The sequence below is a fragment of the Balaenoptera acutorostrata genome, chromosome 8, assembly GCF_949987535.1.
Source record: "Balaenoptera acutorostrata chromosome 8, mBalAcu1.1, whole genome shotgun sequence".
NCBI lineage: Eukaryota > Metazoa > Chordata > Mammalia > Artiodactyla > Balaenopteridae > Balaenoptera > Balaenoptera acutorostrata.
The window spans coordinates 85,497,288-85,518,901 of NC_080071.1; the positions used below are offsets into that span (position 1 = coordinate 85,497,288).

General features: G+C 37.4%; 1 protein-coding gene across 18 annotated transcripts in view; it reads right to left on the reverse strand.

The window, feature by feature from the left end:
• The window catches only part of TRIP12 (thyroid hormone receptor interactor 12), a 144,447-nt gene that overhangs the window by 49,028 nt on the left and 73,805 nt on the right, over positions 1-21,614 (reverse strand). For 17 of the 18 annotated variants that reach the window (XM_057551521.1, XM_057551520.1, XM_057551523.1 and 14 more), the window contains 4 exons: positions 19,212-19,348; positions 13,558-13,641; positions 12,377-12,472; positions 1,648-1,796 (listed from right to left, as the gene is read on the reverse strand). In XM_057551521.1, the coding sequence (XP_057407504.1) occupies positions 1,648-1,796; positions 12,377-12,472; positions 13,558-13,641; positions 19,212-19,348 (466 nt within the window). The remainder of the gene's footprint in view (positions 1-1,647; positions 1,797-12,376; positions 12,473-13,557; positions 13,642-19,211; positions 19,349-21,614) is intronic. The other variant, XM_057551532.1, reaches the window with a different exon arrangement.

A 21,614-nucleotide genomic window follows, 5' to 3' on the forward strand; every position in this document is an offset into this window, starting at 1 on the left:
AAACAAACAAGGAAGTTTAATTCAGGTCATAAAAGCCAGCTATTGAAGAAATCAATAATTTGAGCATGAATATAAACATAGGTAAATGTCAGAGTACAAAGGCTAATACTGCTTTCATGAAACATTAAAAAATTAATATGCAAACCTGTAGAGTGGAACTGGTAAGACTTGAGAGCTAGCTTTTGTTATCAGGAGGTCTGCATGGCAGAAGGTAAAGACACTGCTCTATCCTTTATCACTTCCTGCCAGAGCAGAGCCATCCAACAAATAAGAACAGGCCGAATAAAGACTATGTCATCTTGTATTTAACTTGTCTTCACTCAGCTCTCTCCGTAATGTGATAATATGATCAAATGAGACAATCTGATACTCCAATCACAGTTCTATTTTTGTCAACTTTACTAGATGTGTAAACAAAGATTTGAATGATATTTAACTTCCAAGGTAAAATACACTATGAATATATATTCATGCTTATGTTAGTCTTTTGTTACTATTTCATTCAGACTTGATTTTAATCTTAAATTATAGCCAATTTCTTTAATCTAGCATTGAGAAAATTACCAAGCCACTATTTGAAAGATGTATTATGCTCAAGGGCCTACATTTAGTAATGGCAATTTCTCTTCCTGTTGTTTTCACATTAAAAAGCTTAAGCGATTAAGCTATTAATAAATTCTAAATACCAACTCACAACTGTGTTGAAAAATCCTTAAAAGATTTTAAAAATTGTTTTTCTATTGTTGAGTATTGTTTTGTTTCTTTGTTTTTGCTTAACATAAAACCTTTTCTTTTAGCTGGAGGATCCACGTGGTGTTCCGGCTTAACTGCTCTGCCATGCACACTGCTATCAAGCATGAAACCTTGATGGCCCACAAAGAGAACCCACAAGTGAGCTGCTTGTTATTGTCCTGTGAATCACCAGTTTAAAAGAAAAAAGCATGTAAGTTTTGGCATAGTACGTCAAGGTATCACCTGATGGGGCTAACAACTTAAAATTTAAAACCACATGGTCATTGAAGTATCAAAGATAGCATAACTATTCATCAAGAAATGGTTTAGGGCTTCCCTGGTGGCACAGTGGTTAAGGATCCGCCTGCCAATGCAGGGGACACAGGTTCGAGCCCTGGTCCGGGAAGATCCCACATGCTGTGGAGCAACTGAGCCCGTGTGCCACAACTACTGAGCCTGCACACTAGAGCCCGCAAGTCACAACTACTGAGCCTGCGTGCCACAACTACTGAAGCCCGCACGCTTAGAGCCCCTGCTCTGCAACAGAAGAAGCCACTGCAAGGAGAAGCCCACGCACCGCAACGAAGAGCAGCCCCCGCTTGCCGCAACTAGAGAAAGCCTGCGCACAGCAACGAAGACCCAATGCAGCCAAAAATAAAATAAAAATAAAAAATAAATAAATTTATTAAAAAAAAAATGGTTTAGAAATTTTACTCATTCATCATTAACAGTCACGCACAATCTCTATAAAGCATGAAATAAAAGCACTAAGCCACACTCTACTATCTCTTAGTTCTATCCTATTTTAAAATTCTTAACGACAATAATCATGTTTTTAGTAAAAAAAAAAAAAAAAAAAAATATGGGCAGCATTCAGAGGATGACTGGGATAAAACGAGGGGAAAACTCTCTTACCAAAGCTGGAACAACACTCTTGACAGGAAACCCTCCCAGTGTCTCCTCATTTCCCATGACCAATAACTGACACATCTCAATAACTGCCTGGAGTTGCTGGCTTTCATCACTTGCTTGTAGTCCTTGCAGAAGCTGCTGGGCCTTAGAACCTTCACATGGAAAAAAAAAATCATTATTTTTAAACACTTAAAATTATTACTAGGTGTTAAGTGTGACTTTACATGCTGGCTGCTTTTCTTCTTTGGATCCCAATTAAAGGCTAGGTCTATACCAGTGTTAAGACAAGCTGCTGATTATTCAAGATGTAATTAAATTAGCTGGATTTACTCTGCCATAAAGTAATGTCACAGTTATTTATATTTCTCTAAGTTTTATCTTTTTACATGAGAGAAGTTGATTGGTATTTAACAGCTGAAACAAAAATTAATATCCATAAGACTAATATGAACTGCTACCTTTAACATACATGCTTTCAAAAATATGTATAACTAGTGAGCAGAAAGCCTTCTGCTATAAGAAAAACCTGGCAAACAATGATGCCCAGGCATCAAAGGAAATGTTATACCTCTAAATACCTCCATCAAAATAAACGGAATCCAAGTAACAGTGAAAAGGGCAAGGAAATAAAGACAAACAGAACAATGCATCTAACAAAAGGGAATGAAAAGAATGAAATATTTTCTAAAAACAGCAAAAGACTGGCCTTTTCACCTCCTCTCATTTCATGTGCAGATGCTGCTATCATATCACAGTGCTTTAGAGTACTTCTACTTTTAAGGGTCAATTCCATCGCCCAAACATTTGAAAAATGCTAAGGATCAACTACCACAATAAATAAGTTGTCAATAAACCAAGTAAGACACTCAAAAATAAAGTCTACAAATGTGTTTCAAATTTTCCTGGACACCCTCCTTCTTGTAACCATGATTAACTCCATTAATGCTTATAAACTTATACCTGAGGTTACTTTCAAGTCCTTTCCCTTCTGAGACCTTTTCAGTTTATTGTTTGTATACTGGATTTTTTACATTAAGTACTGAAATGCTTAGAAATGATATATGTTTGGAAACTGTCAATGAATGTGGAATTCATATGAACATCAAAAAAAGTTTTTCCCAATTAAGCATCAATGATCTTCTGGGAGGGCATAAACCTTTCAAAGGGATACATAATAATCCTGACAAGGTCTGTTTTCTCTATTATTTAAGGCTGTGGCTAATGAACTGCGTAACTATCACTGCCTAACTCCCTTTACCATAATTAAGAGTCTGTCCAAAAATACACTGCAAGACACTGAAGTTCAAAGGGACAGCATCTTTAAAGTTTTCAAACTAAATACTATCAGTTCCAGTTAGGGCAGGCTTAACATTTTTGTGTTGAAATAATGTGGAAGGAAGAACAAAATGAAGGGAAAGTAACTATGAAAACAAAAGAAATCTTCAGCTGCTTCTAGATTTGTTTTTAAAGAATGAAATAGTTCAAAAATAGGAAAAACTGACGCAAGTCGTTGGATGCTCTATCAACACCGAGGCTGGCAGGTCTAAGCACACGGATCATTTCAGCGTGCTCAAACAAATCATCACGAACACCACTGGACTTCTGGGCTGTTCCTAAAAGGACCTTATGCCAAATGACAACAAAAAATCAATGCCATTATTTTCCTCTGACATGTGAAGAGAAACCACCTCATACAGATCAATTTTGGTTTTAATGATAATTTTATACTCCTGAAAATTACTGAGACCCCATGTGTGTAGTTTATATCTACTGTTATTTATAAAATGTGTCTGGAACTAAAAGAGAAACATTTTGAAATACTTGGTTAATTCATTACATATTAATATAAACAAAAACTTGTGAAAAAGACCACAATTTTCCAAAACAACAGCAACAAAATACAGTGGCGAGTAGCACTGTTTTGCTGCTGTCGTTGCAAACGGCCTGAGCGCCAGGCTGAATGAGAAAGAGCTGTGTGCTCACCCCTGCTCCCTCTTCCAAGACGAGAAACTAGCTTACGAGAGACGAAGCGTGTGGAAAAACGGGCCTACTTTGCCACAAAGACTATTTAAAAGACATGGACGCGTTAGTAAAGACAAAATTAATGACTTTGTTTTGGAAGCGCATCCTTATGTAAACATGGAGTTTTTTACTAGGACCATGTGACACTGAAAAATAAAATACCTGCCAGTAGTCTGGTGCCACTGCCTTGACTCTAATTGAGGCACCAGCAGTTTTACAACCACAACAGCTTTTGCTCTTTTAATTCAAACATGAACAAAGTAAAAGAGGAAAAACCTTAGTAGTTATTATCAGTCTTGGCCTTATGAATTCAATGTAAGGATCTCAGGAACTAGCTTGGAATTTATAGGCCACACTCTGAAAACCACTATTATACATCAGGGGTTGGTAGGCAAACATCTTCTATAAAGAGCCAGAGAGTAAATATTTTGGGTTCTGCAGACCACAAGGTCACTGCTGCCACTACTCGACCCGACCCTGGCACTGTGTCACAAAAGCACACACAGCCAATACATAACCCGAGCATGGCTATATTCCAATCAAACTTCATTTTCAGACACTGAAATTTGAATTTCATTTAATTTTCAAGTCATAAAACAATAATTTTTAAACTTCTTCAGCCATTTAAAAAGTAAACATCACTTTTAGTTCACAGGCTATATCAAAACAAACAGGAGGCAGATTTGGCCCTTGGACAGTAGTTTGCCAACTGCTGATACAGAGAGGAGAACCCACAGCCTTTCAGGGAATCACAGGAGGCTGATGTGTTCAATTGAATTGACCCCACTGGACATCTGCTGAAGCTGTGAAGAGGGCTGGGGGTTGAGTCAGAAGTTTTGGTAAGACAGAATGAAAACTCCTGCAGTCTCAGGGTGCTCAGAGGACAAAGTCCCCACAGAGGGAGGAGGCCTGACTCATACACAGCCAGTGCCCTACCTTCAAGACATCTGCCACATTGTGAAACTGCATAAAGAATAGAAAGTCTAAGTAGACAGACTTGCAAGGTTCTCAATCAAAAAAACCCCTGGGAGACAGAGTTCCCTGGCAGTCCAGGGGTTAGGACTCTGAGCTTCCTCTGCTGAGGGCCTGCGTTCAATCCCTGGTTGGGGAACTAAGATCCCACAAGCCACAGAGTGCAGCCAAATTGAAAAAAACAAAACAAACAAAAACAAACACACAAAAAACCCTGGTAGGGTCACAACAGAGAAACAGGGATGAGCCAGAGGTGAAATGAGTCATATAAAAATTATAACTCGGTCAAAACAAGCTAAAGCCCTGACTAGAGCAAAGTGATCAGCTTCTGACCCTTTAACACAGAAAAAGAGGAAACACTCACTGGTAGAAAACATCACTTGGTGTCTCTTCAGTTCACATAATCAATTACCAGACATATGAAGAGGCAGAGGAATACGTGACAACAATCAAAAGGGGAAAAAAGACAATAGAAGCAGACTAACACCCCTAGAAATTATAAAGTAAGTATTCTATAACTATGATTAATAAATTGAAAATATAAGCATAGATGGACAAAATGGGTAAGAATGTAAAGAATTTCAACAGTGGGACTTCCCTGGCAGTGCAGTGGTTAAGAATCTACTTGCCAGTGCAGGGGACACAGGTTCAATCCCTGGTCCGGGAAGATCCCACATGCCACGGAGCAACTAAGCCCGTGCGCCACAACTGCTGAGCCTGTGTTCTAGGGAACGCAAGCCACAACTACTGAGCCCACGTGCCACAACTACTGAAGCCCATGCTCCGCAACAAGAGAAGCCACCTCAATGAGAAGCCCATGCACCGCAACAAAGAGTAGCCCCTGCTCACGGCAACTAGAGAAAGCCTGTGTGCAGCAACAAAGACCCAACGCAGAAAGAAAGAAAGAAAAGAAAGAAAGGAAGAAAGGAAGAAAGAAAAAGAAATTTAAAGAAAAAAAAAGAATTTCAACAGAGAATTGGAATCTATTTTTAAAAATCAAAGAACTGTCTAGAACTGGAAAACATAATATCTGAAATTTAAAATTCATTGATGAGTTTAACCAAATACTGAAGAAGACAGCAGAAAAAAACAATTAGTTAATTTGAAATACGGTCAACAGAAAGTTTTCAAACTGGGGGGAAAAGAAAAACCTGGGAAAAACAAAAACAAAAATAGAGCTAGAGAGACATGGTAGATCAAGTCCAAAGTCTGAACATACAATCTTGATACTCCCAGAAGAAAAGGAAGGAGAATATTTGAAGAGATAATGAGGTAAGTGAAACAATATATGAAGACATAATGGCCAACAATCGTCGAAAACTGATGAAAGTTATCAACTCAGAGATTCAAAGCCTCAGTGAAACCCGAGCAAATTAAAAATGAAAGAAAATGTCACATAGGCCTAATATAGTCAAATTATTAAAAATTAATAATGGTTTGAAAAAGCAAATCTTAAAAGAAGCTGGGAGAAAAGAATTGCCTTGAAAGGGTAACAGTAAGACTTTTAAACAGAAACTATGGAAACCAGAAGAGCATTACAAAGTGCTAATATGAGATTTTACACCTGGGGAAATTACCTTTTAAAAATTAAAGCATGGGCTTCCCTGGTGGCGCAGTGGTTGAGAGTCTGCCTGCCAATGCAGGGGACGCAGGTTCACGCCCTGGTCTGGGAGGATCCCATATGCCACGGAGCGACTGGGCCCGTGAGCCACAACTACTGAGCCTGCGCATCTGGAGCCTGTGCTCCGCAACAAGAGAGGCTGTGACGGTGAAAGGCCCGCGCACCGTGATTAAGAGTGGCCCTGCTTGCCGCAACTAGAGAAAGCCCTCGCGCAGAAACGAAGAACCAACACAGCCAAAAATAGATAAATAAATAAAATGCTGGCTTAGAAAAAAAAAGAAGCAGAGAAAAAATGGAAACATCAGAATGCATTCATTCAGTAAACATTTATTAAATATCTGCAAAAAAAAATAAAATTAAGGCATAACACGTATATATGGAACCTTAAAAAAAAATGGTTCTGAAGAACCTAGGGGCAGAACAGGAACAAAGACGCAGACGTAGAGAATGGACTTGGGAGGAAGTGAGAGAGTAGCACGGACATATACACACCACCAAATGTAAAATAGCTAGCTAGTGGGAAGCAGCCGCATAGCACAGGGACATCAGCTCACAGGGACATCAGCTCGGTGCTTTGTGACCACCTAGAGGGGTGGGATAGGGAGGGTGGGAGGGAGGCACAAGAGGGAGGGGATATGGGGATATATGTATACATATAGCTGATTCACTCTGTTATACAGCAGAAACTAATGCAACACTGCAAAGCAATTACACTCCAATAAAGATGTTAAAATAAAATTAAGGCAAATCAAGGATTTCTCCAACAAAAGCAGAGAGAAATCATTACTAGCAGTCACTCACTATATAAAAAAAGTTCTTTAGGCTGAAGGGAAACAATCCTGATAGAAAAAAGGGACTTCAGGAAAGAATTAAGAACACTGGAAATGGTATGTATGTGGGCAAAAATAAAAGAATATGGATGTTCTGAAACAACAATTGCCTTATTGTGTTTATAGCACATGTGTAAGTAAAACTAAACAACAGCATAAAGGATGGCAGGAGAAAAAGAGTTAAATTGCTGTAAGGTGGTTGCACTGTTTGGGATATGATAACGTATTACTATAAGGTAGGCTATATATAATAAGCCAAGGATATGCATTATAATCTCCAAAAGAGGCTGATTTACAACATCTGCCAAAATGTTGTACGCATTTATCCTTTACACAGCAATCTCCCTTCTAGAAATCTATCTTGAAGATAACACAGGTAAAAACAAGAAAGCTGTATTTCACTGCAACACAACCAAGACTGGAAATAACCCAAATGTCCAACAGGAGACTGGCAAAATAAACTGTACATCCACACACTGCAGTACTGTGGCAGCTTTACAAAAGGAATGGGGAATCTCCCTCTCTCTCTGCGCATGCGCGTGACACGCATGTGCATGACGCGCACAGCAGCTATGAAAAGTGAACACCAAAACATACTGTTAAAAGCAAGGCAAAGTATGTAAAATTTACTACTCTTATCTAAGAAAGTCAGTGTGTGTGAAGTAGATAATACGGATTTGTTTTTGTTTTCTTAAGTAAATAACAAAAGGACAGGCCACAAAATTACAAAGGTTATTTGTGTGGGAGGAGGAAACAGGCTAAAGGGATAGCAAAAGATAAGACTTTTAAAAATTTGTAGATTTGACTTCAGGAACCATGTAAATATAACAAATTAGAAAAGCAAGACTACATTTTAAAGTCAATCCCTAAAAACTAAAAGCAAAATAAAGCAAATGCGCCAAACCAACATGGCGGCATGAATGTAAAGAATTATTTAAAGTGACTCTAAAATACAAACAAATGACCACAAAGTGAGATACATCCCAAGAACAAAAAAAGAACTGTTACAAAATTAAAACTTTCTCAATAATACTACTTTTGGTGTTAGGTTGGAATTTTGTACTGTAGGATAAAGCAAATAAATGACTATGTTGTTATCACTGGGAACTGAAACTTTTGTCACGAGGGAAAGATACAAGATAAATAAAACCCCTGCAGCCCTGAATGTGAATTGGCAGTATCAGTATGAACTCATGATTTTTAATCTTAAAAGATTAAATACAATTATTTCCTACTTTTGTCCATTAAAAGTGTCTAACAACAATGATCAACCCAGTAGCAAATACACCAACAGCCCAGACTGTGGAATCTAAATACCATTTCCTATAAAGAAAACCAGGGCTCTCTGAGGCAATGCCTGATTTCAGGTGGGGGGGTAGGGGGTGTTCAACTTGGCTCATCAGAAAGCAAAGAGGGCATCAAAAACGACTGAGATCACATCAGAAAGATCAGATGATGACTACACAATTTCATCATCAATGAAAATCAATGAAATGGCTAAAACACATCTCAACCCGACTGACAATGATACTTAAAAACAACAGCACTTTGAAGGATGCAAAACTGGTAAATAAAGGGTAGGAAATATTTTTCCTATACCAACTATTCTCCTGGGTAACCAAATAGAAGGGAGAAATATTCTTTATGTATTTCAACTAAATTACTTCTTTTACTTCTAATAAATGAAGACTGATCATTAGATATGAAATACTTTCATTTGTAATCCCTGTTGTCTAGACTTTGTGGGCTTCCTAATATTAGAAAACACTACCACTTTCGCATAGTCTTTCCTCACCAGAGGAAGAAAATAAAGAACCATACTTGAACCTGAAAAAGCCTCTAGATCCAACTACCAGTTTAACAAGAAGTTTACTTTTTTTTTTTTTTTTACTTTCCCATTTGAGACAACGGAAATCTGACTGAATGGGTATCTATCAATAAGGAATTACTGGTTTCTTTTTCAGATATAATAGTAATGTGGATGTATGCATGCATGTGTATGTGTGTTTTAAGGGACATTATCTTGAGCTACATGATGAAATGTTTATAGATAAAATTATATAATGTCTGGGATTCATTTCAAATTAATACAAGAGGAGGGATGTTGGTGGGTGTAAAGACAGACTGGCCATGAAGCAGGCATTGCTGAAGCTGGGTCATGGGCATGGGGGTGTGTCACTGTTTTCTACTCTGGTTCTAGTCTATCGTTTATATTAATTTCATGTGCAATAGTCAAACCTTAATATGGATTTCCGATGTTTAATGCTAATACTCTTGGGTAGCTCTCCAACAATTTTTCTTCCCAGCCTTCTCCCCAAAAATAAATGAAGTGGAAAAATAAATGAAATCAAATTTCTCTTAAAAATTAAAAAAGCACACACATTAAAAATATGATCTATACTTTGCCATCAGTTAAATTAAAGTTTTTAAAATGTATTTATGTGAGGACTGGAACATTTGAATTCTGGATACTTAGTAAGGATTTTCTTAATATAAACTTTTTTAGACAGTACTGTGGTTATGTCCTTATTTTTACAGATATAAATTCAAATATATGCAAATGGAAAAAGTTAAAAAAATAAACTTGGGAGTGGGGAGAACAACTGAGGATATAAATGAAACAATGGTCAGGTCATGTGGATCGATAATTGTTGATGGGTTCATGGATGTTATTATACTACTACTAATACTCTCAACTTCTGTGTATGTTTGATCTTTTTCATAATACAGATAAATCCTGATTACCCTTAGTTTAAATCCCACACTTGCTGCTGGCCTGCAAAGGTCCAACATGACCTGGCAAGTACCTACACCTCTCAGATTTCATCTTCTACCATTCTCCTTTCACTTTCCACAGGCCCCTCCTGCTGTCTCATGAGCATGCCAAACTCATTTCCACCTGCGGCCTTGCACTTCCTCTTTCCCTCAGATCCCCGCAGAGCTGGTTTTCTCACTCCATTTTGTTCTCCACAAAATCACCTCAGAAAAGGTTCCTTTAACCAGCCTATCATCACACCAACAAACGCCTTCCTAACTCTGCTTTGTTTTCCTTCACTGCATTGACATGACCTGAAATTTTACTATATAGTAATTGTCTTGTTTATTGCCAGGGTCACTCTCTAACAGGGAAGCTTCCACGTGGGAAACAACTCTGCTTATTATCCTATTCACGACTCTGTACAATCCCAGTGCCTAATAAACAACACTGAATAAAAATCCATACTCAAGGGTTCTCGAGAACTTTGCAGAAGGCTATGTTATTTGAGAGATGAGTATCAGGGCAGCAAAAGCAAAGCAAAACAAAACAAAAACAAAAATACCAGCTGCCTCAGAATGGGAGAAAATATTTGCAAATGAATCAACGGACAAAGGATTCATCTCCAAAACTATAAACAGCTCATGCAGCTCAATATTAAAAAAACAAACAACCCAATCCAAAAATGGGCAGAAGACCTAAATAGACATTTCACCAAAGAAGACATACAGATGGCCAAGAAGCACATGAAAAGCTGCTCAACATCATTAATTATCAGAGAAATGCAAATCAAAACTACAATGAGGTATCACCTCACACCAGTCAGAATCGGCATCATCAGAAAATCTACAAACAACAAATGCTGGAGAGGGTGTGGAGAAAAGGGAACCCTCCTGCACTGTTGGTGGGAATGTAAATTGATACAGCCACTATGGAGAACAGTATGGAGGTTCCTTAAAAAACGAAAAATAGAATTACCATATGACCCAGCGATCCCACTACTGGGCATATACCCAGAGAAAACCATAATTCAAAGAAACACATGCACTCCAATGTTAATTGCAACACTCTTTACAATAGCCAGGTCATGGAAGCAACCTAAATGCCCATCAACAGACGAATGGATAAAGAAGATGTGGTACATATATACAATGGAATATTACTCAGCCATAAAAAGGAACGAAATTGGGTCATTTGTAGAGACGTGAATGGATCTAGAGACTGTCATACAGAGTGAAGTAAGTCAGAAAGAGAAAAACAAATATCGTGTATTAATGCATATATGTGGAACCTAGAAAAATAGTACAGGTACAGATGAACCGGTCTGCAGGGCAGAAATAGAGACACAGATGTAGAGAACAAACGTATGGACACAAAGGGGGGGGAAGTGGCGGGGGGTGGGGTGGGATGGATTGGGAGATTGGGATTGAAGTGTATATACTAATATGTATAGAATAGATAACTAATAAGAACCTGCTGTATAAAAAAATAAATAAAATAAAATTCAAAAATTAAAAAGAAAATACCAGCTGCTTCTTAAAATCATCAAGTACACATAATATGAGCACATGTACACACATTGCATTATTTTTTTTTAAAACTTAGAATATTTGATGGAAAATTATATAAGTACAAATTTATTTGTAAGGTCAGAGTTAACAACCTTCAGTAACACTTCAGAAATTTTGAAATTAATCAAGACTGAAGTCTGCAAATAGCCTACTGATTCTATGGAAATATTATCGATGAAATAAAAAAGAATGTGTGTGTGTGTGTGTGTGTGTGTATATATATATAAAACTGAGTCACTTTGCTGTACAGCAGAAATGAACACAACATTGTAAATCAACTATACTTCAATTTTTAAAAATGCTTAAATGTAAAAAAAAAAAAAAAATGCTTAAATGTAAATTTTATTGCTTAAGGAAGCTAAAGGTAATATTCTATACCAGACAGAATTTAACTGAATTTGTGATTATGCAAAATCATATTCTTAGTTACAAACTGAGACTTAATCACTCTTATATCTACCATATATGATAAGATCTCTGGGTTATATTAATTTGATTAAATGAGTCTAGTTACTGGTAATTCTGCTGAGAAATCTTTCCTCTCAGGCTCATTTTATAATCAACTGCCTAATGGGTTAAATTTTATTATACCATAAAAAACTCAAGACACAAATCTGTGCAAAGCATGCAATCAGATGCTATAATAATGTAATCACCTGAGATCCTGTACTCTTCTATAGTTCAAAAAAAAAACAAAATGAAGGGTCAATCTTGTTGTAAACTTTGGATGGTTTTCTAATGGTTCCAATTCAGTAATCAAAAAGAAAAGGAGAAAATCTTGAAGAGTTGCTATCATTTAAGGCAAGAATGTGCAGAAGCTCTGTTTTTTAAAACAGGTTAAAGTTCATGAAAACTTCCTTATGTGAAAACTCTCTTACATGAATAGGTAAACAGTAAAAACAGCACTCAACTAATTACTAAGAGTTTTGAGGGGAGGACAAATTTAAAAGTATTCACTTACTAGCTCCGCTTCCAATTGTTCTATGGAAAAGTTGTGACATCCGAGGACCAAGAGGACCAAACAGGTGAGGAGGAAGACCCCTGGCCTCTAACAGAGCTAAAGAAAAAAGAAGGGCAGGAGGAGTAGTCGAAGTGTTAATATAACTGATCTTATCTAGAAGTTTCGAACAACTGATTCATCACATAATTGATTTAAACAATTACTTTCCATTTTGAACTTTAAGTTACATTAAACTTTTCAAGACCACTTGTATATACTAATGTAATTAATATAAGTTACAACACCCATGTATCTACTCCAGGGCATCTTAAGGTTTTATGGAGATATTAAATATCCGTGCCAGCAGGGACTATGCAAATGGTCCAAGAAAAACCCAAAGTAAACATTTATTTTGAAGAAGTTATGTTAAGCACCTTAGCTATTTCACTCTATTATTTCCCATCAGATATTGATCATGAGATCCTCTAAAAACATAGGAAAAAAATCATTTTTATCAGTTCCCAAAAGTGAGAAAAACTGTTGGTAAGAGTTCTAGTCAAAAAGTGATTGCTGTAAGTTCCTTCAGGAACTTAAAAGCAATCTGAAACTGATTCAGTAATGTTTCTTGTAAGCCTCACATTGGGGATCTATTCTATAAATCAGCTGTCTGAAGATAATAAAAAGACATATCCATGTACTTGTAAATAATGTATACATAATATAAAGCTGCTTTTTAAAAGCACTTACAACATTATAATACCTCGAGTTTATGTATACAATCTACATTCATTTTCAAATAGTGGATCAAGAACACAAAAGAACACAGCAAAAAAGCATCCTACTAGATGCAATACGTTATTAGGTACCAGAGCACAATATATTAAGCTACCCCTTGTTCAATATCTTCCTTAACGTATTACTAGCTATATATGCAACCATAATGAAAAAAAACTTTTTAGACATAAAAAATAAATATACTATATAAGATTTTTATCTAGTTAAACAGTAAAGATGAAGAGCCAAACGGATCATCTTCCAATTCCAAATCATCAAATCGCCACTACATAAAAAGCTTTTTTTGGAGGTATGGGCACTGCTACATTATACTTTTATGAGCTTATCCGAATTAACTTCAACAAAGAACAGTAGTTAACAGGCAGCCCATGACAAGAGTTTCTTGTAAGCTCAGTAACTCTCTTTACCTTGCAATCGTCCCATCTCGGAATCATCCGATTCACTCTCCCCAGAAGTGGTCATGCCCACAGCCCCTGCAACAGAACTAGAGGCTTCGAAGGGGGGGGGGGAGGCGGGGGAAGGTGAGGGTTAGGAGAGGAACATTTAAATTCATTATGTCTGGTTTATCTTAAAAAAGAAAAAGCAGAGTTTTACAGACAACAATGAATAAAGGCAAACGTGTCTGCCCATTGCACAACAGCTGTTATTCTAGACTTCATCATGTAGCTTTTATGGAAAAAAGATGGCTCAACTACATTAGAAACAAGCATAATATACAAGCTTTGCATTTCACTCGTACATGGTTTTCACAGTTTCCTCCTGTCTTTGAAACTGTTCCTGAATTGAGTCTTATCTTGAACTCCTCTACCAAAAGTCCATAAAGATAACACTGCTAAAAAACCATTGTGATATTTAATAGATGGGCAATTAGTCACAAACAGAAAGCAAAACTGACATTTGGGGAAAATGTTCCATGTAGATGTGTGCCTTCTTCAGTCTGCTTTATTCCTGGACTATAGTCTGGATACGATCGTTTGCCGTGTTTTCTTTCATTTCAAGAGTGTGCAAAGATTACGCTCTCTTATTTCCAGGACAAAACATTGAAGATACACATTACAACTGACAGAAGACTGCAAAACACTGAAGTACAAAAGAGAGGGCAACTAACATGTCAAAACAAAGGCAGAATGAAGAGTTCAGATTCAGAAGGATTCTACTACCCAAAATGCTAACCTGATCGATAATTCAGTCTAAGTAAATAGTGGTTGATTCTACAATATTATAAATCTGACCAGGAGATGAAAATATATTCCTGTAAAACTAGCAGTTTTACTGTCCCCTCCTCTTCGTGTCTGTTGAGTCCTAAAGCATTTTTTGTACATAGACGATTCATCTGTGTATGACCACATCATCCACAGTACCTTAAGTCCTGTCCACTTGACAGATGGTGACAGAATGCAAGGCAGGAAGAATATTTTTGTCATTATTAAAAGAGGCACATGGATCACATATGTGAATGTAAAGAGTTTTTCTGAAGAAAGAGATGTAAATACACCAGCCACCAACTCTGTGTTTTCTTAATACTTTTCTTCACCCCTCATTTAAGTATTCTATAATTTCACCAGGATTTTTAAAAAACTTGTAGAAAAATGTATGGTTTAGAACAGGAATCAGCAAACTGTGGCCCACAGGCCAAATCCAGTCCAGCACACCACTTTGCAAATAAAATTTTGTTAAAACATATGCAAACTCATTCACTTACATACCTGTGGCTGCTTTTGTGCTACAATCACAGAGTTGTTCCAACAGAGCCTGCATAAAGCCTAAAACATCAATTATCTGGCCCTTCACAGAAAACGTTGGCAACCCCATGGTTTAGAGTTACAGGCTAAGTAGAAATGCTAATATTAAGGAGTAATGGAGTTTAGCAAAATCCACACTTCTGATGGAAAAAAAAAAGGAAATAATAACTGTACTCTATAAGGCTACTTGTAGGTAGCACTCACTAAATGCTGACTACACGGAGAACGTGTCCGTGTGTTTCCTCTCAACCACACAAAGAAGTATTACAAGCTCTATCATGCACATGAGGAAACCAAGGCTTTGTGTCTTTGCGTGTGCTTGCCCAAGGTCAGACAACTAACCACGGGCGTGAGATGTGAGCCCAGGCAGTCTGACTTCATAGGCTGCACTCTTACGAACTGCACGCTATCAGCGTCTTGAATTTATCCTTCAGCACTAGTTTCTGATTTAAGTGTAGCTGCTTCTCCACGTTATACAGAAACCATGTCAACCAACTCTGCTATTGGGTCCCAATTATGACTGAACTTTGTCAAGGGGCTCGTAAACTTACTTTGAAACTTTTACAAAATGTGGAAAGCAAATACAAAGTTTTGGCAAACAAAATTGTTGGTTTTTCTTTCTTTCCTGCTCCCCCCGCAAAGGCACACTCTGGAACCACACATTTTTTAAGAAAAAAAAATCACAAGTTCACTTAAGGTAATGCTGGGGTTTTTTTTAAAGTTTATCAGAGGGTCTGCTAGTTCTACTTTAAACCAGTCTACAAATCTACAACTTATGATTTTAAAGGTTTAACCTTAAGTTACTTCTTAAACATATCATTCTAAGAACTGACATAATGAATAATAAATACCTCAAATTGCCCTGCCACAAAGACATTAACCAAGACATAAAACTTGTAAAAGCACAGAATTAAAAGAGCTGCTAAGACTATTATAGTGACGTCCCAGCCTTAAGGGAGCCACAGACCCACTACAAGGAGGAGCAGGGATATTCTGGTTTTTAATCAAGTTGAGGGCCTATTTTGACACAAATCAGTTACTGGACCCAAGGAAAAAGATCCTTTCCAGCTGCCATCCCTTTGATGGCAAGTATTAATAAGCATTTGCTCACTGTAGCTCCCTTTTTTCTAAGTTTTACAAAATTAGATAAACCAAACTAGCTTAGCCTGTGAGTGGCTGTTTGTAAAGTCATGCAGGTAAGGAAATGTAACCCATTAATAGCAGTCAGCGAGAAAGTTGCTTCAATCAAGGCATCAAACCTTGGGCAACACACACAAAATCCATCCCGACACAAATATAAAAGCAAGGCTATCAAACAGAGAAAATCCAATGTCAGAATTTAAGAGGTGTCAATCTTTTTTTTTGTTTAAACTGGTATCTCTCCCATCTAGTCTCAGCATATCTTTACAGCACCATGTAAGGCAGTTTCCAACACACAGTTAAAGCTGATAGAATTCACTTTTACTTGACAGGAACTGCTAAGGGTTTACCAAATACCTAAGTATAGGAGGCAATGGGAAGACATTTTTAGTGTCACAAAAACTTTTGAGCTAGGTCAGAAGAATGGTTGTTTGGAATATAATTACACCTTATATGGGCCTTGGCATCAGGTGATATGGTAGCAACCTAATTTTTAGTGGCACTAACCAAAAATAATTAGGGAGAGAAAAATTTACAAAACTGAGTTGCTTTCTTTTTACAATCTGACCCTGTTCATTTCTTGTGAAATTAAGATTCCCAATGCAAAATGTAGGTGTCAGAACACTTTTCCTTACTTTGATTGATTTCTGGGTATAAAGAAGACCTCTTGATTCCCCACCTTAGTATCGCTAAGATTTGCAGGACTTTATCAGCACTATAAAGGGGTGCTCAGTTCTAATGAAGTCTAAAACTAAACCCTTCAGCTCTTGGGACAATGTGGGGAACACTTAACTTTCAACTTCAAGAGCTGACATTTCTTCTATGAAGAGCTAGAGGGGTTGCACTCCACATCACAGTAAACTTCAGAGTGACCCAAAGGGACACCGTTATCAACAAACTTTCCTAAATGTCAACAACACTGGCAAAGTCAGGGCGATATAAGCAAGTATTCCAAAGGTGGAGCAATGCTTTAATATCTACATGTGAAAAAAGAAATACACTTATATCAACGAGGCCACTGAAATAAGTCAAGAAATGATCTTTAAAAATAAAGAAACACTGAAAAATGAATATATACATAAGACTGAAGAGATTAATCTCTTTAAATTAGTAAAAACATTATTTCAAAATAAATGTTTCAAATGAAGTGAGTCTTATACCAACTGTATAAGAACTGTCTGCGAATGGACACTTGCCATAAGATGCTCTAAGTTACCACCATCAGTTTGTACTGTACACGAACTTAGAGGGTTTTACTTTTCTTTAAATTCCAGTTTTACATACTGAGAAACGAAAGCACATTACACTGAAGAACTTAATATAAAGCTAGTAATAAGTAATCTGCCTCTTTCCCCAGAAGCACTTTAGTGAGCTGGCAGAGGAACCCCTGCAGTACGTACAAGGGATCCAGCCTCCAAAAGGTAATAAAGTTAATGCTGCTCTAATACCAGTGAACATGCACATGTATCTTTTACATAAACTCAGAAAGCACCTAGATCACAACGGGATTTCAAATACGGATGACAATGAAACACAGGCGAGGCTTTAGGAGGGCAATCTCAGGAACCTAATCCCTTGAAGCTTTTATCCTCTTCAGCAAATATACCAGGGAACAAAATTTTACACACCACCCCTTCATTCTGGCCTCCAATTACACCCCTATGAATTAAACAAACTCGAGCAACCATAGGGAAGCAGAACACCACAGCTGTTGTAACTCTGCACTTCTTTTCTCTAAGACCTGGATTTGAGAGTCACACATCCTAGTTTGTAACCCTGGCAGGCTTAACCATTATGCATCTCAGTTTTTCTCATTTATAAAATGAGGGTAACAGCACCTCACACCTCAGCAGGTTGTTCTGAATATTAAATGAGAATATACGTAAAGTGCTTAACAGTGTGTCTGCAATGGAGTGTGCACTCTGTAAATGTCAGCTATTGTAATTACTGTAATGAGTCCACTTTAACAACACGCTCAGCAGCTCCCTCGCAAAGTGTCATCCATGTGGGAATTGCTCCACTTCCATAGTCAGACTTGGAATAAATATTAAAACACTGGGAAGCATAGGCTGTGTGTTCTACAGAGCTTCAGTGAGTTGCATGTGCAATGCACTGTATGTTTCCAAAAATCTACCATTTAACCCTTCAGAAAAACTATTCTGGGAAAAAGGCACCACCAGGAGAGATGCCGTAAGTTCGCCATGTAATCTATCATACAAAACCAGGAAAGATAAGTTGGTAAAGATGTTAAGCTGGACAGAAAGCTGAGACAAAAGGCACAGAACATAGACAGCAGTGGGCAAACCAGAACCTTCCTGGTAAATGAGGATATACAATCAACCATAGGCATTAAAGAAAACTGGCACCTATTCTGATACTAACAGTAATACATTAAAGAACTCTGTTCAGAAGTAAGAACATACATGCCTACAACTAAAGCTACGCATATCATCCAGATTTAAGGGACTCAGACCCGTATGTTCATAATGATGACTTATAATATTTTTGTATCTGTTCTTAGTGTTAGTGAGAAATGCTTATAACAAGCTACTGTTTAAACCCGTTAGCCACAATCAAGCCCTGGAGTGTCAGCCGCCTTCTGGCACTGGAAATGGGTACATACTTGGGGTGGGGCGGGGGGCCTAATTTTTGCTGGGCTAAGACATCTAGGAGAATAAAAATGAGAAACCTGGAAGAATCGGAGTACTAGTCTTAAAGCTGCTTAGATTCAAACTGAATACTTGTTATTTTTTAGGGACTACACATTCTAAATTAAAATTTAGACTTCTGTGAAGCAATTTAAGCCACATCCTTACATTTTTACTATGAAATTAAAGTTTTACAAACAATCAGTAGGCAACTATTATATGTACTGATCAATATTTAAGAAGCTTAAACAGAAAGGGACTTACTGCTTCTTAAAAGGCCTTTGAATGTAATTAGTACAAATTTGGATTTGGAAAAAGATTAAACAACAACAACAACAACAAATGAATACAACTAATCAAGACACCAAATCTATAAAGCGGAACAAAAGCGAACAAGTGTGATGGCTAACATCTTAAGATGTATCCGTCTCCTATCTTCCATTATATCTGGTGTCCCTAAAAAGTAATTTATCTCCAAATAAATCTGGAAGATACATAAACGCTTTTTAGGCTTAAGAAGTGCCAATCTACCTGCCGCTCCTTGGGGAGTTTCGTCCGTCCGTGCGGCTGAAGAATTCACCGGCTCCTGGTTGCCCTCAGGGTCTGCCATCTTCTCCTGTCGACGCGCTTCAGCTGCTCCTCTTTTGCCCAGGCCAGAGCCTCGCCGACTACAACAGAGAAGTGCCATCATAGGCAGCAGCCCCAGTGACCAGGAGCGGCGTCCACACAGCACAAAGCTCCAATGCATGGAACACAGAGCTAGTTTCTTCTTTTTACATAAAAATTGTTGTAGAAAATCACTGTGGGTAACAACCAAGACTTTGTATATTTAAAACTCATCCAAGCTATATCACATTGACAATACAAGCTTTTGTGTTGTTATGAGCTGTTGTCATCCTTACAAACAGAAGTGATTTTTAAACACTTCAACTACATGGAAAAGTGATTCCTTCTGCAGAGACAATTCAATTCATTTAAAATAGATCCCTAATTCCTGGGTAAATAGTGGACCACTCTATGGACTTTCAGACTGATACCTGAAAATGGGGGCAGGGCAGGGGGAGAGAAGAAGATGGGAAAAATTCCCATCACCTAAGTCCCAGATTACTTAAATCATCAAAAAATTACTATCCTAATAATGGACAATAGCTCTAGCCTTTAAAATAAAAGAAATGAGTATTTAATATTTATAAATAAATACAGATGACATCTGGGAAGACACTTGTCTCCGATTGAGGCATAGTGTAAGATATGGAAAAAGGAATCATCAGTCATTTATCATGAAGCAGACTATATTTTATTGATGACTTTCTTTCTATTTTAATAGCGAAATCAGTAAGCAAATCAGGTAGAGACAGAAGACTTCCAAAATTACAACAACTTAGTATTGTTTAAAGGCAGCTCCCCAAATGACCTCAGAAAAGTGCAAAAACCTACTACTAAAGAAATGTTTTAGACTAAAGTAAACTACAGTGAAATCAGATGTTGCCTAGTAAAGAACAAGGAACCAGGCATAAGTGACATGTAAATAAAAGCTCTGAATCACCAATGAGTTCTAGAAGAGTTTATTCTCTCAATTATTAAAACTCCTCCCTAAGCAGGGATTTACTTTGCCAACCTTTCGTTCACAGGGGAAAAAAGCTCATTCCAAACCCCAATTACCAAGCTACAAGTTAGTGGGATTCAAATTAAGTCATTTATTTAACATTTAACTTGCATCAACCATGTGGCACACTCTGTGCTGAACATTTGGTTGCTGCCCTCAAGGTGTGTTAGTCTAAAGAGACCAAGTCGCAGCTGTGATCGACTATGAAAGCACTAAATTTAAGAGGAATCTCAACTAATTCAGAAAAGTTTGAGATGAAGAGCACTGCAGGCGCATGCTACACACAAGCTGTCTAGGCGGCTAGACAGCTTGTGTGTAGCATGTAAGAAACTTCTCGTTCATCAAGACAGTGGACCTGAGGAGAAGGAGAGAATGCTGCAGAGAAAGACAGGACGCTAGATTACCTGACGCCACATACAGCTTAAAATTAATTTTCAACTACAGTGAATTTGGTTTATATCTAAGATTATAAACCTTGGGTAAAATGGATTCAAAGTTTGGCCCAAAACAGGACAAAAGCCCTGAACTAAGAAATTTTCTCAGAGGTCCTCATAAAAGTACTGCCAACAAACTTCAAAGGCAAATAGATGTACTAACTCCAGATATTTTAAACAATCCTGACAGAACTAGGAAATAAGTGGAAAAGTAGAGATTAAAGTGGCAAGAGTCCATTCCTTATGACTCACTAGGTAACAAGTCATACTGTTTCCTTGTGTTACTACTGTACCCACGGCCAAGAGCATAAAGTCGATTACCTCAGAGAAGAACAAAAAGAAGTGCTTAAAACCTTTCTACTGACCTGAGTTAGAGTAGGGAAAAGGTAAACTAAAATCAGTCACCTGCATCACTGGTTTCTGGCACATTTAGTAGAGAGAACAAAGTACATATAAAAGCAAACTACATATAAAGGAGGGAGAAGTCCCATATGGCTGTGATTACCAGCACAAGACCAAAACTGACCAAGCCTGAAAATCTGAGATGAAATTGCAACAAAAAGATTTTTAACTTTAACCTAAGATTCTGAATCAGTTAATAAAGTATATGAAATAATACACTGTATCATATATCAAAGGTAGATAATTTTCTGAAAATGGGCTCCAAAATAGCAACCGGGAGAAACGGGAATTGGAGATGTGAGAGAACACAAAACCGATATTTTTCTGTGAGGACAGGTATTGGAACACAAAATGAAAATTAAGTACATCTCTCCCCCTCACCCATTAAATTCAGTAACTGGTACCAACACTTTTAGAAACGAATTAGGCAATATTACAGTCATTACAACAGGCATCCCTTTTGATCCATTAATCACACTACTGGGAAATTTA